The sequence below is a fragment of the Hesperophylax consimilis genome, chromosome 19 (assembly GCF_061612785.1).
Source record: "Hesperophylax consimilis isolate HC1 chromosome 19, BYU_Hcon_1.0, whole genome shotgun sequence".
Classification (NCBI taxonomy): domain Eukaryota; kingdom Metazoa; phylum Arthropoda; class Insecta; order Trichoptera; family Limnephilidae; genus Hesperophylax; species Hesperophylax consimilis.
In genome coordinates this window covers 6782752-6800965 of record NC_142854.1, presented here as the reverse complement: position 1 = coordinate 6800965, position 18214 = coordinate 6782752, and the positions used below count along the sequence as shown (strand labels likewise).

The 18214-nt window shown below is 34.0% G+C and overlaps 1 protein-coding gene across 1 annotated transcript in view; it reads right to left on the bottom strand.

Moving 5' to 3' along the window:
• Nup54 (nuclear pore complex protein Nup54) overlaps nucleotides 1-18214 on the bottom strand; it is a 44338-nt gene that overhangs the window by 13862 nt on the left and 12262 nt on the right. Inside the window, exon 2 of the mRNA XM_089642873.1 lies at nucleotides 597-740. Coding sequence (XP_089498999.1) covers nucleotides 597-740 — 144 coding nt within the window. The remainder of the gene's footprint in view (nucleotides 1-596; nucleotides 741-18214) is intronic.

Here is an 18214-nt window from a genome sequence, read left to right as displayed (position 1 = left end):
GCATGTAGATAGTCAGAAGGGTATGTATGAGACGATGTACGAACGTGAACGAAGGAAGGAGTGTGTGCCAAGACCGACCAAACAGATCACCTGTCAAGCATAAGGTCAAGTTGTTATGCTTTTCAAATGAACTGGATGGAGGGGAAGATACAGGACGATCAAGAGAACCAAATACTTGAGTTGGGGCATGTAGATAGTCAGAAGGGTATGTATGAGACGATGTACGAAGGAAGGAGTGTGTGCCAAGACCGACCAAACAAGCCGACCGGACCAAAATGAGTTATTGGCAGTTCATCCTCTCTGCCTACCCTTGCGGAGAAATGCCATGATGATTTTTTACCCATGTGACCATCATATGTCCATTAGCTTTGATGATATAATTTTTAGGCCGGGTTGTTTCACAGAATTTGAGCAATATATCAAATTTCAAAGTTAAAATTCAAGTTCAGTGAAAGTCCTATTCAAGTTCTAGTGTTATCCAAGAATTGTGAAACAATAGACCCATGGTGAAATAATAACAGAACTTGAATTTAAACTTAAATTCTGTGAAACAACCCGTCCTTAATCTCCTCTGAAAAATAAATAAATATGTTTACCTGCGCTGGACACGGCCGTTGTGCCAAATCCTCCGAAGCCCGTGTTGGTGGTGGCGGGGACGGCCCCGAAGCCCCCAAAGCCTCCGGGGGCCGCCGAGGTGGCAGCATTAGAACCAAACGAGAAGGACGTGTTTCCAAAAGCTGCTGCCAAAAATGGAAAAAAAACTATTATTAAAATAGATATCTTCTACGTTTGGTTTTAGTTAGGTGACAATCTCTGCTTACAAACAGAAAGATTTAAAATATATATATATATATATATATATATATATATATATATATATATATATATAGGTCCCACAACATTTATTGCGTCCGTGCGTAAATCCGTCTTTGGGCGTCCAGCACTTCTAGTTCTTTTTTTAGATTGTTTTTGTGAATATTGCACTATGTTTTACTCACGATAATCGCTGATATCATATTTTTTTAATATTCATAATAATGCAGGTTTTGATGTTTATTACACTTTCATACATTTCTAGCGTCACGTACATACTCACGTCCGGGTGTATATTTTTTGTATATTGAAGGTTCCTTTTAATATAGGTTTCACGTCCGTTCACTCTAATTTAATTGTTACGTCTTCCATATATTGCTGACTATTCTAATAAAGGTGTCACGTCCATACTGAATATTTTATTCTGGCGTCCGAGTGTATATTATTTGTTTGTTACATGGCGTTTTGAAGGTCGATTTCATTTTTACGTCTTCCGTATATAAGGCCCTTAAAACTCTTGGATTTGTTTTGAGAGTTTCAAAAGGTCGATTTAGGCCGTTGTTATGCCCCTTATATTATAAAAACCCTTAGAATTGCATGACTTATTCTGATATGGGAGATATATTTCACCTTAAAAATAATCAATTTAAATATTGTTTATTTTAATTCTTTTATGTATGGAGACAAATAGACATCTTTAATTTTTGCAATCTTTTGTTTATTTTGAATATCTACTTATGTGAGACTTCTTATCATTTTTACCAACGTATCTTATTTTATTTTACGCTTTCGTTGTAACATTTTTTTTTCAATCTATTTTGTTTTCTCTATTGTTTTAATTTTGAAGAATTTATAATAACTGCGATACTCAACTATTAAACTAGAATGTAAAAGTCTATTAGGTGTAATAAATAAATTAACAAATAAATAAACAACACAAAATATTTCTTACTCTTCTAGTGAAGTTTTCACGTTCATAGTGAATTAATTAATTAATTACAGCATCTGTGGTTGAGAGGTAAGACTCGCAATCCGAATCCCGTAATCTGACGGTCAAACCCGGCGTGCCCAAATAAATTTTTATTTGTTCGTGTTATTTCACAATTAATACATTAAACACAATTTAAAGTGTTTTTGCAACACGTTCCAGAGTGAAATATACTCTCAGTATCGCCCTGGTGTGAGACAACCATTCCGAATGGAAACGTTATTTCTAAGCTTTTGCCGTGTTTGGTGACCAGATATTAATATCCAGGTACTTTTCTACATTTCTATTCCCCATCTTCTTTCCCTCGCCAATACCTTCACCCTAGTACTCAGATTGGGGATGCCAGTCTCGCTGTTTCAGACGGGAGCGGTTGAGACTCTTGTGCGGTATATAAAAAATATATGTATTTATATATGTGTTTTATTTTTTGGCATCCAGAAACACACCAGACCTGACAACAAACTGTCTATTGATAGTGAGAAGTTTGAATGAATATCTTGTTGCATCTTGTAGATGTGGCATCGTTGTAAATAAACTAAATGTTGCCAAATCTAGCGTTTTGCTTCACCAAGGGCTCAAACAATACATAAAAATGTACAAATTCGCAAACGGCCATGGGGACGCAATACTATCGACGTAATGCGTGGACGCAGCACGGCCGTCGTTATGTATACAAAATAATATCTACTCGTGATCGGTCACGAGGATACAATACCATCGACGCAGCACTTCCGTCGTTACGTATTTAATATAATAATATCTGTTTTTATATTTAACTTAATTAGTTTAACCTCAAATTGTAATATTTTAATTAATGAGCTTAACTTATTATTATCATTATGTTAAAAATAAAAATATTTTTATTTATATTTCTTAACATCTTTAGTGTTACAATATTTACAACATAATATTTCAATCACTTTTCTGATAAATCAGATGCTTGTGCTAAGGAAAAGACAACTATATATTTTTAGATATATTTATATTGCAAATATTATTACAAAAACTATTAATAACCTTACAAGAAAATACAATAAAAGTAATAAAACAGGTTATTTATAAATAATACCTAGGAATGATAAGCAGAAACATAATATGTGGAGTTTATTAAAAATAATTGAAAAGTACCTACACGGCACACACGCTCATGTAATCGATTTACATAAAGAAAAACACTGTAAAACCATTTCAAATAAAAATTCTTGTCTTAGAAGAATATGTTCAACATATGTATAATAACATTCTCTCTGATTCTATCTTCAATGTAACCAAAATAAATATAAAAACTCAATTAATAATGTATTAAACGTGTACTAAACTGCATAAAATGTAATGACATATATTATGTAGTATTATGTTATAATAATCTTCTGTTTTAATAATCTCCTGTTATAATAATCTCATGTTATAATAATTTCCCTCTTGAATAACTTTACATTTTTTACAAAAAAACGAAACAATACTTCTTTTTAAACCACTTTACATTTATTTAACACAATATTTGGGTTCAATCCAAACCGGTCGACGAAATATAAATTAAAATAAAGTGGTTTAAAACAAAGTATTTGTTTCATTTGTATAATGTCAAGCCACAAAGTGTTTGCTTTCTTCGATAAATTTAATATTTTTTAGATAAATTTAAGTATAGTGTTTAAATTTTTAGATGCATTATAGAATAGTATATTGAGGTAATCTGTAATTAGTTTTTCAGTTAGGTAAATTACACATGTATAAATGAACCACATTGTAAACTGTTGAATTCTCTGAAATAAAATAAATAAATAAATAATATCAAACAATAAGAAAAGTTATGAGGTGGTATTAGAGATTTTTAAATTGATTTTTTTTGTAACTGTTATAATTTTTCTCAGATATATCTAGGAGTAATTTATTAAAAAAAATTATACCGTTAAATAGTGATGTTGTGCTGTTGTAGTTCAAACTAGTGGTACGGTTAGTCCTCCAATATAAATAATTATTTTGCTTAAAATTAATTGTGGAATATTATTTTTTCAATGAAATCTTTATGTAATTGAAGTACTTCCAATATACCAATCCTAAGAGAAAGTCCAGTTATATTCAATTTTTCAATGAAGTCCTAAATCCTGTATCTAAATTTCGCCAATAAACAATTAGATAATGTTAATTAAGTGTTAATCTCAAGTGACCTACCAGGTAAGTATTGTACTGTATATTTTCTCCATATATAGTTAAGTAATAACATAGATCACTGTAGAAATGTATTATAAGTTTGTACAGCGCCCTTGAGGTGTTTTTGCACAAAAACGGCGCTATACAAGTCATCCAAGTATTATCATTATTATTTATTATTACTTAATGTAGGAGTATTTTTTTCTTAAATTTTTTTGAGAGGGGGAACTGGGAAACCTTGGAAAACATGTATTGTTGGATAGTAATATGGCTTGTTTAAGATAATTTTTATTAATATTTTTTGAATTGTCGCAAATGGAAGTAGGCATGATTTATATGCACCCCCCCCCCACCACAAGCCACGATTCCATATATTGTAGTAGTGTAGAATATGCAAGTGCAAAATAAATATCTTTATGTATTTTTAATGATACAGTATTTCTAAGTCGAAAAAATATAAAGATGAGTTTTCTCATTCTGTCTACTGTGGAGTTTATTTGACTTTTCCATTTGATGTTATTATCGATAATTATTCCAAGATGTTCACACCCTAAGCACCCTGATCAAGTTTCTGAAGGAATCGCTTAGGTACCTGCTCACGCATTTAGTTCGAGTTGAATCCTGCAATCATACATAAAGATAGCAGTCAATAAAGATACGCGTTAAGAAAATTAAGATTACGTTTTATTTTTATAGTGAATTCCTCACAAGAGTCCCAACTGCTCCAGTCTGGAGCCAGTGAGACTATAGCATCCCCAATTGGGGTATATTGTGAGGCTGTAGGTAAGTGGGGAAGTGGAAGCGATGGGCAAGAGAAAGGTGGGGAAGACAAAGGTGGGAAAGTACCTGACTATTCAGATATAGTCACTAAACACGGCTAAAGCCACTTGGAGCAAAGTTTCAATTCTGAATGGTGGTCTTACACCCGGGCGATACTGGGAGTAACTTCCACTCTGTTGATAATTCTCAGTCGAAGTATATTACAGTAAATATTACCGAATCGGATAGGGACACATTATATCAGTTGGTAGAGTCATGGCCTGGAAAACCAAAGGTCCTGGGTTCGAGTCCCAAATTTGACAGTGCCTTTTTCAGATTCTCGATTGAGTTTCGCTAATATTGTCTTCATTAATTAAAAATAATACCTAATCTAGATCGGCCACGGGTTCGCAATACTATCGATGTAATGCGTGGATACAGTACTACCATCGATATGTATTAAAAATAATATCTATTCGTGAACGGACGCAATACTACCATCGTAATGCGTACACGCAGCACGATCGTCGTTACGCATTAAAAACCACGCAGGATGCTTCTTAGTTCTGAGTGTCAAGCGGCATCGTTGTAAATTAACCCAATGTTGCCAAATCTGATGATTTACTCAACCAAACGCTCAAATAATATACAACAATGTACTCGCGAATGGGCACGGGGACGCAGTACTATCGAAGTAATGCGTGGACGCAGCACGATCGTAGTTATGCATTAAAAACCACGCAGGACGCTTCTTAGTTTTGAGTGTCAAGCGGCACCGTTGTAAATTTACACAATGTTGCCAAATCTGATGATTTACTCAACCACCACGGGGACGCAGTACTATCGAAGTAATGCGTGGACGCAGCAAAATCGTCGTTATGTATTCATAATAATATTTCAGCGTGATGGGCCATGGGGACGCACTACTATCGACGTAATGTGTGGATGCAGTACGACCGTCGATATGGATATAAAATAATATCTACTCGTAATCGGTCTCGAGGACGCAATACTATCGACGTAATGCGTAGACGCAGCACGATCTTCGTTATGTATCGAAAATTGTATTACTTCGTGGACGCGGCAAGATCGTAGAAATGAATAAAAACATACACTGCTCGATATATACATCGTGTAGCGAACCTGTCGGCAAAATGTCAAACGTTCAATATTCGTTTCCAGACATTCTGAGAGATTTTTTGCTTCCACAAAAATTTTTGCCATACGATTCTACATGGGGTAAGCATCGTTCTGGCCAATTTTGAGCTCAAAACATTGTAGCGTCCGTATATCGGACGCTGTAAGTCGGTGGACGCTGCAATGCTATGGAGTTTTTAGGGGTCGGACGCAACAAATGTAGCGGGATATATATATATATATATATATATATATATATATATATTTATTTTTTTTATTATTAGTAAAAAAAAAGATACATGATTTACATTACACAATATTGAATATAGTACAGTTATTAATTACATAATATATGTATTTGATGTACCCCCATAAATAAGCAGGGCTTGTGTGTATGGGGGTGTTGTTATATTGTTTTATATTTGATATGATTCAGTTCAACTGTTCAGAATACTTTTTAAGGTGGCTTTTGAATTCGTTTATATTTGTATTTATGTTTCTAATTTTTTCTGGTAATGAGTTAAAAAATTTAACTCCGAGATATTCATGGTTGAACTGTCCTATTGTTTATTTACATTTAGGAGTAGGAAGTATTGACGTTTGTCTAAGATTTCTGTTATTTTTAAAGGGTGCAATTTTATTTTGAATATTGTTTTTATAAATTTGTAATGTTGCATGGTAGAAGTATAATGCACTTAATTTTCTGACCTTAAATTGTTTGAATAAAAGTTCGGACGAATATGAATAGGGTTTTTTTAATATGGTTTTTATTATTAGTTTTTGTGATACGTAAAATGTTTGTGTTTGATTTTTATATGTACCGCCCCAGCCTATAATGCCGTATTGTATAATTGATTGACAGAAAGCGAAGTATGTGGTTCTAAGTAATTTTTCGTTTAAAATATCTCTTAAACATCTAAATATCTATGATAGTTTCCTTATTCTGTTGTTCAGAATATTTATATTTATTTATTTATATATAATTTGTACATTTATTTATAACAATTACAGGTAATAAAGCCTAAGACGTTATAATTGTACCATTTATGCAGTGTATATGCAATGCCAAAAATCTCGCAAATGCGCTATAGGACACAAAAAATAAATCTAATTTCTTATCTACCGCATTCAAAAAGCACGTAGCTCTCCCTACAGGTGAGTTCATAAATAAATTAGTGCGGCTTGCTCTACTATATAGAAGATTGTGATGACGTCCTCGAGAGTGAGACTCTGGTACTCTGATATGTGGGGACCATTTTAAACGCTGGTCTATTGTTATGCCTAGGTACTTAATATCGGTCTTGCTTTCTATGTTTGTGCATAACATTTAGCATTTGTGGTTTTCTGTATTTTTCACAGAGTGGATAATTATGTTTATTTCTTTAGGTGTTACTTGTTTTTTAATGAAAAATGGTAAATAATAAGAGAATTTAAAGTCAACAGGTTTTCATGAAACCATAATTTTAGTTAATTAATATCTGTATTTGCCATGTTATTTAATATACAATGGAACCTCTCATGACTCTCATAATGGGTGATCACACGCAACACTAACCTGCTAGCGGAAACTTATTAGTCTAACAACAGTTAAATTTAATAGGTCATTCACAGAGAGAGGGTGAGTATATATTGTTAAAACACGGAACAGGAAGGAGTTAATGAATAATAAAATGTTCAATTTAGGCACAATAAGAATACAGTTGTTCGGGTAAAACTTTACCTTTCCCGAATAATTGCCTAAATGGGTAAAGTTAAAATAATATTGGTAAATATTCGGAATCGCTGGACACGGATAATACGAAATATTTTGAAATAAAATCTTCTGATTTACCTTAATTACTATAAAAGGAATCTGACAGCATTTGGGAAATTTTTAATTATAGCATTTTAATTTTTAATTACGTAAAATGAAAATTCGTTGTACTTCTTTTTTTGTTACCTGGCAAAATGATTGTTTTATTAACATATAATTATTTTACATATAAGTACATGTCAGATTAGACATTTGTTGGCTAATTTTACAATCAATGAAGCGTTTCTAGCTTCCGATTGTGTTTCATGTTATTTTCTTGGGTTGGCAGTGCCTATACTTTCTACAAATACATGCGTATTATGCGTGAACTTCACATCCGTGTTCTGTCAAAATGGTGCGAAATTATTATTTACGTAAATAATAATTTATATGCATTTACAGAGCGATATACAAATACGTACAATTTCATTTATTCAAACAACAGTAATTATTTACGTACGTTGAATCAAATGCTTGTTTTATTTGCAAATGCGTATTCAAACGGTAGTTTTACGTAAATAATTACCATTGTTTGAATAAATGAAATTGTACATTTTTGTAAATCGCTCTTATGCGCTCTGTCGGCCAATAGGGAAACTACTCCAGCGACCGGTAAAGGAGGGATTGACATTTTCAAGGAACCTTAGAATGTTTGATTCTTGATGAACGTCAAATATATAAAATGTAATTGTGGATAATTTTTACTGTAATGTAATTAATCCAATGGATTTAACTTTCTAAAACATATTTTCTTCGATATTATCCAAAAATTATATGAGCAGAAACGATGCTTTTGAAGAAATCTCGTATTACATGAGGCGATCTTATTTTAGTATGAAATCGGGTCTTAATTTTCAAGTTAGCGGAATTTACCCGAAACATATGATTTGAATTCAACCAATCAGAGGGTCTAGACCAGTGTTTCCCAGCCTTCTTTATGCCATGCCCCACCGTAGTCTTTTCAAAAGTCAGATGCCCCACAGGCATCTTTTTTAATTAAACAGCAGGTAAATTTTCAAATCATATTGTAATATGTTTGTAAACATACGAACCAATCATGAAATTAAAGAAAACCTATTCTATTACATATATTATAACGCTTGCTACAAATAAATTTTATGTACGGATCTAACTTGGTTAATTTCAGTCTTAGGTCCCCTTTATTAGTTATATTCAATCGATTTCGTTTTTTAGTGAGTAAATCGCTTATGGCGCTAAAATCACATTCCACCAAATAAGTTGAAGGAAACGGTAATAATAATTTTCTGGCATGCAAAGTAATATTAGGATATTTTGTGTTAGTTTCTTCGCAAATCCTTAGTGTAAGTTTCTTCTTTAAGTCTTAATGTCACATTCGCACTCACACTGACCAAAAACCGTTCTCATGTTCTTACTGTAACTATTCATGCTCACAAAAGACAAATTTAATGACTCACATTCGCATTCACACTAAGGATAAACCATTTTCATGTTCTTACTGCGATAATTCATGTTCACAGAAGTCACGTTTAATGATACACAATAGCACTCATACTTAAGAAAAACCATTATTTCTGTAATTATTCATGTTTATGGAAGTCAAATTTAACCATACACATTATCACTCATATTTAGGATAAACCATTCTCATTTTCTTAATGTAACTATTCATGTTCACAAAAGTCAAGCTTAAGAAGGCACATTCGCACTCATACTAAGCAAAATCCATTCTCATGTTCTTACTGTGATCATTCATGTTCACGGATATCCAGCTGAATGTTACAAATTCGCACTCATGCTCAGGAAAAATTATTTATCATGTTCTTATTGTAATTATATATTTTAATTTAGGAAAATTAACAGTTACTTGGTTGGTTTATACATGTGCAATTTACTTATCTGAGTAACAAATTATAGATTTCCTCCTTATACTTATACAATATGTATAAAACAATTGGGCAGTATATTGTAGATGTTGTATTGTACCAATACAATATCTACAGCAATATCCTGCACAGTTTTTTGTGTTTTTAGATAATTATTGAAATTGTAACGGGTTTCATTCTATTTTAAGTACAATTTGGCGTATATTTCAATTTTGTACATCTCAGGCATTTTTTTTTGTATGACTGATGAGTATTCCACTTTATATGTGGAATGCCTACGTGTCTCATCTCTGAAGTGTGGTGCCCCACCTCTGAGGCGTTGTACCCCACCGGTGGGGCGTACGCCCCACCGTGGGAAACACTGGTCTAGACCGTCCAAACACTAGCATTATAATACTATCAGATAGCATAACGTTAAATAAATATATATATATATATAGACAGTGGAAGACACTGAGGGAACTGGTAGGACTACTAATGGAGACACATGCAGCTGTTGGGAGTGGAAAACACCAATAGATGCAGGAAATGTGAAAAAGATGAAGAGACTCCAATTCACCTGTGGTGCCAATGTCCCGCCCTAATGGGAACAGGTTCGGATACCTAGGAAGACACATTGCGAAACCTGGAGACATTTCCAAATACTCAATGTCAACCCTGGTGAACTTTATCAAAGATACCGGGTTACTGTTAAAGGAATGAGGTGAAATGGGAGACAGCACAATAGGCCCATGGCCTGAGTGCTCACGGGAACCATCCGTAACCACCGTAAACCATCTCAGCTTTAATAAATAATAAGCACATAACGATGACGCAACATTGATGGTTGTATGTCCACGGATTTTGATAAAGTCAACGGTAAAAACCGACACTCACGTCTACTAATCACAACAGGATATTCTGAAACCACAAGGAGAGATTACGCACTGAGACATTGTTAATTGAAAACTGATTATTTAAAAAAAACTTCTAGCAGATTTGTTGTATGTTAAATGTCCAAAGAAGTGAAGCTAGCAGTCCACAATGGAGTCCTGATAGCAGCCATAATGTATGGCACTGAGGAATGGAACCGACAGAGGAAGGATTAAACACTTTGTATGACCATGTTAAAAATGAGAAGTTCCGGAAAGAATGCGAATATTTGGACATGAATGAATGAAGAAAGGAGTTCAAGGAGAATATATGAAGCGGAAGTTAATGTCAGAAGAAGTCGGGGATGCCCGAGGAAGACATGGCACAATCAATTGAATGAAATACTTGAGTCGGGTCATGTCCAAGAGTCAGAATAACAGAAGAGCGTGTATGAAGGAAGGAGTGTGTGCCAAGACAGAGTTGTTTGACGACCCATCTTCTCTGCCACCTATGGGGAAATGACGTGATGGTGAGTCAGTTAACCTTAGTAAAATGTGGCGCTCATCAAGCTAGAAGCATGTGTAAAAATGCATAACTTAGACCATTAATTTTTTTAATTATATTTGGTTTAGTTAATTTATGTCTCCTGCAAAACAATGAATTTGTAAAAACAAGTTATTTGTAAATATGTATTATAATTATTTTCCACTCTCATAACTAAAAAATATCATAAGGTTGACCGCAGTTCTTCTTGGAGAAAAATTCAGTCATTCGTATCAAATTTTCTTTGTATTAATATTTAATTTAATACTATCAATTTTATGTATTGTGAGAACATCTATGATAAGATGTAATATTTATAATAGTTCACTTTAAGGAAATGGCACCGATGTGTCTTCACAGGAAGTACACACTTTGTGGTTTGACATTATACCCAAAGAATCAAGAAAACTAAGGATATTAATAAAAAGTATAGGTAATGTACTAACCAAAGTTACATATTCTACAGTGGGTTGCCATATTAATAGGGACACCTATGGAAAATGTCTTTTTCACACATTGTGTTCATTAAACAAAGATGTTTATAATTTTAGGTGCGGTTATTATTATTTATTAACAAGGAAATTGAATTTTGAAAATTATATACACCGTATTTGACCTTAATCTGCGATTATTTTATTTTTTTTATTATTTTTAAACATTATCGAACAAAAAGTTAATATTTCATAATTTCGCCTTTAGCCGCAATAACAGCTTGTACACGCCGTGGTATACTATCAATGCACAATTTTGCAGTAATCTTTAGTTCAGGAGAATGATGCCACACCTGGATGAGGGTTTCGATGAGCTGCTGCTTCGTTGTGACCACCTCCTTGGCAATCTCCCTCTTGGTGAGCTCCTACAGGTTTTCAATAGGGTTCATGTTAGGGGAATTCCCCGGCAAAGGTAAAACCGGCACATTTTTTCAGCCAGGAGTGCAGTGACAGTCCTGGCTTTATGACAGGGTGCGGTGTTGTGCATATAAACGTATTTCTGGCCACCAGGGAACCATTCTCCGACTTGAGGCAGTAATCGATTTTCCAGTATTTGTCTGTACAGATCCTGCCTCATAGTCCCTTGCATGATGTGGAGGCGCCCCATCCCTTTGGAAGAGATGACTGACCACACCATGATACTGGTAGGGTGTTTGATCGTCTCTAGAAGGCAGTCCGGATGAAATTTCTCTCCTGGGCGTCGTCGGACGAACGATGATTTATCCAACAAAATTTGGAATATGGACTCGTCAGAGAAGCACACCTAAAAAAAGGCCATAATCAAGCTAATGGGATTATTTTAAAGTTTGATAACCACAAAATTGTTAATTACCATATTCCAGTTCTCTATAGTCATGTTTTGGTGTGCGTTGGCCCATTCCAGTAGTTTTTTCCTCATATCTACTGTGAGGCGAGGTTTTTTAGCTGGCCGATGACCAATGAGGTTCTCCTCAGCCAATCTCCTCTAGACTCTCCTTTGGGAGACTTTGATATCATCTTCGTTGATCATCAAGGTCAGGCGAGCCACACTCTTTTTGCGGTTTTGAAGACCACACTTTAAAATACCTGTAATGATTGCTATTTCCCTTTAGGAATGTCGAGTGTTTAACAATAGTGTCTTCACTTCCGCACATTTTCTTGGGGACGTGTCTGAAGACCTACCCATACTGAAAAAACAGTAATTGGACTCAATATGGAAAAACTATTCACTGAAATAAGATATGAAAAAAAAAATTACAAAATTAATAGATAATTAATATTTACTTACATTTTTGTACAGCTAAACCGTTAAAACTCTTAAATATAATTATTATGTATATTTATTTACCAGAACTTCAATCACGAATTTTCACAAAAATGCTGGCCACATGGAAAAAACCTTATATTTTCGAGGGATGTGGCACTTTGCGAGTGTTGCCACTTCTTAAAAGTGTCAGTGGTGATACCAGCAACAAAAATAACGAAGGAATGGCCATCATATCCAAGTTATTTAGAAGTAGAGACAACGTAAACATAAAAATTAGGAAATATTGGAACTGTCCCTATTAATATGGCAACCCACTGTAACTTACATGGGAACTAACTTAACAACAGAAATCTTTAAGCCGCTCAAAGTCCCAAATATACTAAAAAAAACACAACACATAATCCTAAAAGCAGAGGTGCTGCTCGTGCCAGTGACGGCCAACAGGGAAACTACTCCAGCTGCTGCGGTCGGCAAGGAAGGGATTGATTGGACCTACTCGAACGGGGAACTACTTAGCATTTTATTATTGCTAATAGTTTTAAATTAAATTTTGTTGATAAGCATACTTCAATAGAAATTAAGCAATAGCATTACCATAATTTTTTAAAATGTAAATACCGCAAGAGTCTCAAATGCGCTCAACCATCTGGAGCCAGTGAGACTATGGCACCCCCAATTGGGGTACGTTGTGAGGTTGAAGGTAGCAGGGAAGGGAAGGAGATAGGGAAGAGAAAGGAGGGAAAGTACGCATCTATTAAAATCTGGTCGCCAAACACGGCTAAAGCCATTTCAAGCAAGGTTTCTATTCTGGCTGGTTCCAAAACGTGCCACAGGTATACTATATATTATTTTTAATGAATTAATTGTGAAGCAACAAAAAATTAATTGAATAAAAATGTTTAAAATAAAACATAAACAAAATACAGAAATTATGAAATTTTTTGTATTTTGCATTTTAACACATTGTCGTCGGACACGGCATTTGCCGTTTTAGGCGGACTGTCGGTCAACTGCGGGACACGGCAAATGCCGTTTTTGTCGACTGTCGGTTTTTGGCGGGAAACGGCATTATACGGGTTTGTTATCAGCGTGAAATAAAACGTCTTGAAGGGTAATTTGCTACCTGGGTGCTAGGCTACAGTCTGTCCACGTTATTTGATATGCCTTGTCCGGATTCGCTAGTGTGCCGCTTGTAAAGGCGTCGCAACAAATCTAGAGCTTTTATGCAATCTCAATCTCCAGTTTAGTTTGAGTCATTTCACGTATTGGACTATTTTTCATACTGCTCACACTGTTTGGTATTTTATTATTTGAATATATTATCATTGTATAGGACTTTATCCCTACAAAAATGTCTTTACAAGCCAATGATACATGCACTTATGGTGTGTGATGGATTATCAACATATGAAGTGTACTGATTCCTTGAAAGAATAAATACTATCATTCATAAGTGGAACGGGCTCTTCAATTAGGCGAGGCAACCGCAAAAGACTCTTTTTTGACAAGAAGCAATTAGACTTATGAGTTATTGAGTGTTCGCCTTCGGCCTTAGGCGACACTGTTCAATATTTACGCGATCAGATTTCACACATCCAGCGATTGTAAAATTGCGGGCATGGCAAATATATATTATTATTTAACTATATGATATAAATAAACATGTTATCTTTTACATGAAATTTTCAAATATTGAATATTGAATGCTATTTACTGAATTAATATCAGGTTTTTATATTCAGATTTGAAATGTGGTGAAATTATGATGTAATCAAAGCTATTATAATTTATTTTTGATGATCAAATGTCATATCTGATTTCTTTGAAAAGTTCAATCGAAAATATTATTTTGTTTAGAAATTTTGTCAATTTTAAGAAAAGGATATATTTTAGCGCTAATCGCGAAAAACACCCGCTATAGGCTAGAGTCTATTGTTTGAAGCGCCCAACTACAATGTGTTAAGATGTTTTTTTATTTATAATTTTGTTTGTTCAATCTGGTCCGCCACCAAAAACAGTTGGAGACCCCTGATCTATTACATTAATGATAAATTGTTTCATATGTCAAGGGCATTTACAGAAACATTTTTATAATTCCTTATAAGGAAGTATTGTGACTGTGTTCCCAGAAGCTATGCTTAACACCACTTCTGAACATATTTAACTTCCTGAAAGAAAGCGCATAGATTAAATACATCCTACATAGTACAATAATCTTAATGCCTACGTATGTTAAACTCGAAAAGTAGTAAATCAATATCGCTGAAAATTTCAAAGTTTGTTCTTATTAGTGACAGGAGTGTTTAGAGAGTGGTTTTAAGGGTACAAGAAGTCGGGGACGCCCGAGGAATACTTAACGCAATATCTCTGCACCAGAATGAGATACGGAGTCAAATTAAATTCAATGTAATGTAGTTTTTTAACAGTAACATTGTGGTATACAGTAGTGAATGGTGGAAGAAGTCGGAGACGCCCGAGAAAGACATTGCGGGGTCCACTAGTAGATGACCGGATAAATCATCAAAATGATAATTCATCACATCTTTAAAAAATTATATAAAGTCATGGAAAGTGATGAAACAAAAACTTTATTAACTGGGTTAAGTAGGTTAAGTTAAGTTAGGTTAGGTTTAAATTTTTATTTTTTTTTATCGTTTTTAGTGACTTTAAATCACTTTTTAAAGGTGTATTGAATAGTCACTGTGTTGAGTTATCATGAAACCTCACTAGTAATAGATGAAGTACCAACATAATAATTTGTTCTAGCACCTAACTATGTAGTAATCTTAGTTAATATTTGCAAATCCAAATTTAAGTTTTGTATGAAAAAGGCGGCACAGCCATTCTTCTTAAGCAAACTGTCAAAATTACAAATATTCAAAATGTGAATGAAAAACAAAAAATGCTAAATGTCGATTCATAGGATAATTTCAAATTTTTCTGGAGTTTCGTTCCGTGGTATTCTTTCTTTCTAACACTGCTTAAGGCGATGCACTACGTAGTAATGCAAAATCATGTGTTTTTGGTTTGAAAATTTGGTCGCCTAGAAATGTTTCAGATGCTTTAATTAAATAATGCGAGTAGAATACATCTTGGCCTTTGAAATAATCGAGTATTTTTTAAACAAGTCTTTTTATAAGCCCAGAAAAAAATAATGTATAAGGCCTATGAAAACTGCTTTAAAGTTCAAAATTTCCTAATTACGAACCCATTTTCGGTTATGATTTTATTGTATAATGTGGCAAATTAAGTTATTTATAAAATTATCGGAAAAAAATTAAATATAAATGCCTGAACATCCACAAAATAAAATGAAAGGCACTTTTTGGTCATGTTTTTTTCTTGCATAAATCAAAACAGGCGGATGGTGTTAAACGGGAATTTAAACCTTATCGCCATCTACGTAAGGGGTGCTATTGATACCGGCTCGATTTAAAATATTACACGACGTAGTGCATCGCCTTAAATCATTTATCTTACCATTGTACAAAATGGGATAGCACGAATTTTATGAGTCCGTAACAGGCTGGGAGAAATATCTTACAAAAAGGCTCTTTGGGTATTTGACATCTGAGAGAAATATCTCTCAAAGTTTATACAAGTTTGTTGGAGTAGGAGATCTTATTCATTATGGCAATTTTGACAGGCAATAATAGGTCATTTTTCTTACTCATTATTAGCACCTATACATACAGAGCTGAAGATGTTATTATATGGTATCTCTGTCTGGTGACCGAGAGGGAAAAATAATTTTTCAATGTGGTCATCTGGAAACGTGAATATAATAAGTGGAAGGCAACGTCAGTGCAATGTTTGCCTACTGGGAACTGGTAGCTCCCGGCATACTTTGTCAATGTGGGCAATGGTGCACCCATAATATATTCCAGGGGGGGCCCGCCCGAGATCAAAATATATAACAAATGAAAATATGTATTATTCAATTTTTCGCAATGGTCGAGTGGATAAAGATGTTGTCCCGGTAATACATAGATCTTGGGTTCGATTCCCGTTGAGACGGTTATCTTTTTATTTTCTGTGTCTTGTTCTGTTTCATGTTTAGTTTAGATTCTTCAATGATATATTACATTGATGGGTATAGCCATCAAAAGTTAAAGAAAATTTATTCTAATAAAAATTGAAATATTATATCCACGGGATAGGAATATTGACTGTTTCTAAATATTATATTTAAAAAAATGTTACTTTGAAATAGTATGTATGTATGTATTCCTGTTTATTTATTTTTATTTAAGTACATAAAACAGGCATGGTGCCCAAGAATTTACATACATGGATGTTTAAATACATAATACTAACAAAAATAGTAACAAAATGAATAAGCTAAATATGTAGAAGTAAATAACAAATAAGAATGGGTAAAAGGTAAGTACAAATATTATGTTCATAAACGATTTGTTATTGTCACACCTGTACTGGTGAGACACTGATTAGGTAGGTACAATATTACTTCCTTTGAATAAAGGGCTTCATCACAATATCAGCTTAATATGATTATGTATAATGTTATAATTTCTTAATGTTCGCGGTACAGGGGAAAAATATCCTGTATTTGTGTGGTAGGCTTTAATATAGAAAATGTCTTTCATCCTCCTTGTTGCTTTTCTTGATGGAATATTGATGTTAATTTGGGATAAAATGTTTGGTGTATCAACTGATGCATGTATAATTTTGTGTAGGAGCAGTACGTCAGAAAGTTTACGTCTGACCGTCAGTGAGTGTAGTTTGTAGTGCAAAATTCGGTCATTATATGTTCCAAATTGACCAGATAAACCTTCACGATAAGCAATTACACGGGTTAGTTTCCTTTGTATGGATTCAATCCTATAATTATGAATCTCATAACTGGGAGACCAAATTGTTGATGCGTATTCGAGAATACTTCGCACAATTGATTTATATAATGTTAAAGTTAATTCTGTACTTTTAAAACAATTTGTGATTCTTAATCTGTTCTTCTTTATTGTCAAAAAATACTTTGGTCCTCGCAAGGCGCAGTCCAATTCCCTAATTTTCCCACTGTGGGGTGCAACATAATGTAAAAATATAGACAAAATACTTTGGTCCTCGCAAGGCGCAGTCCAATTCCCTAATTTTCCCACTGTGGGGTGCAACATAATGTAAAAATATAGACAAAATACTTTGGTCCTCGCAAGGCGCAGTCCAATTCCCTAATTTTCCCACTGTGGGGTGCAACATAATGTAAAAATATAGACAAAATACTTTGGTCCTCGCAAGGCGCAGTCCAATTCCCTAATTTTCCCACTGTGGGGTGCAACATAATGTAAAAATATAGACAAAATACTTTGGTCCTCACAAGGCGCAGTCCAATTCCCTAATTTTCCCACTGTGGGGTGCAACGTATGTCCATAAAAGTTGTGAGAAAAAGATTGCTCTTGAATTACACTCCCATAATGCACTGCAATTGAGTCAGTAGAAGTAAATAAAAACTAATGCAAGCATTATACGCACATACGCTGCACTTCTTCTATAGTTATTTTGTTGTTTATTAGTTTAGTTGTTGGAGCCAGGCCTACTGGTGGTTGCGCCGCTGCAATG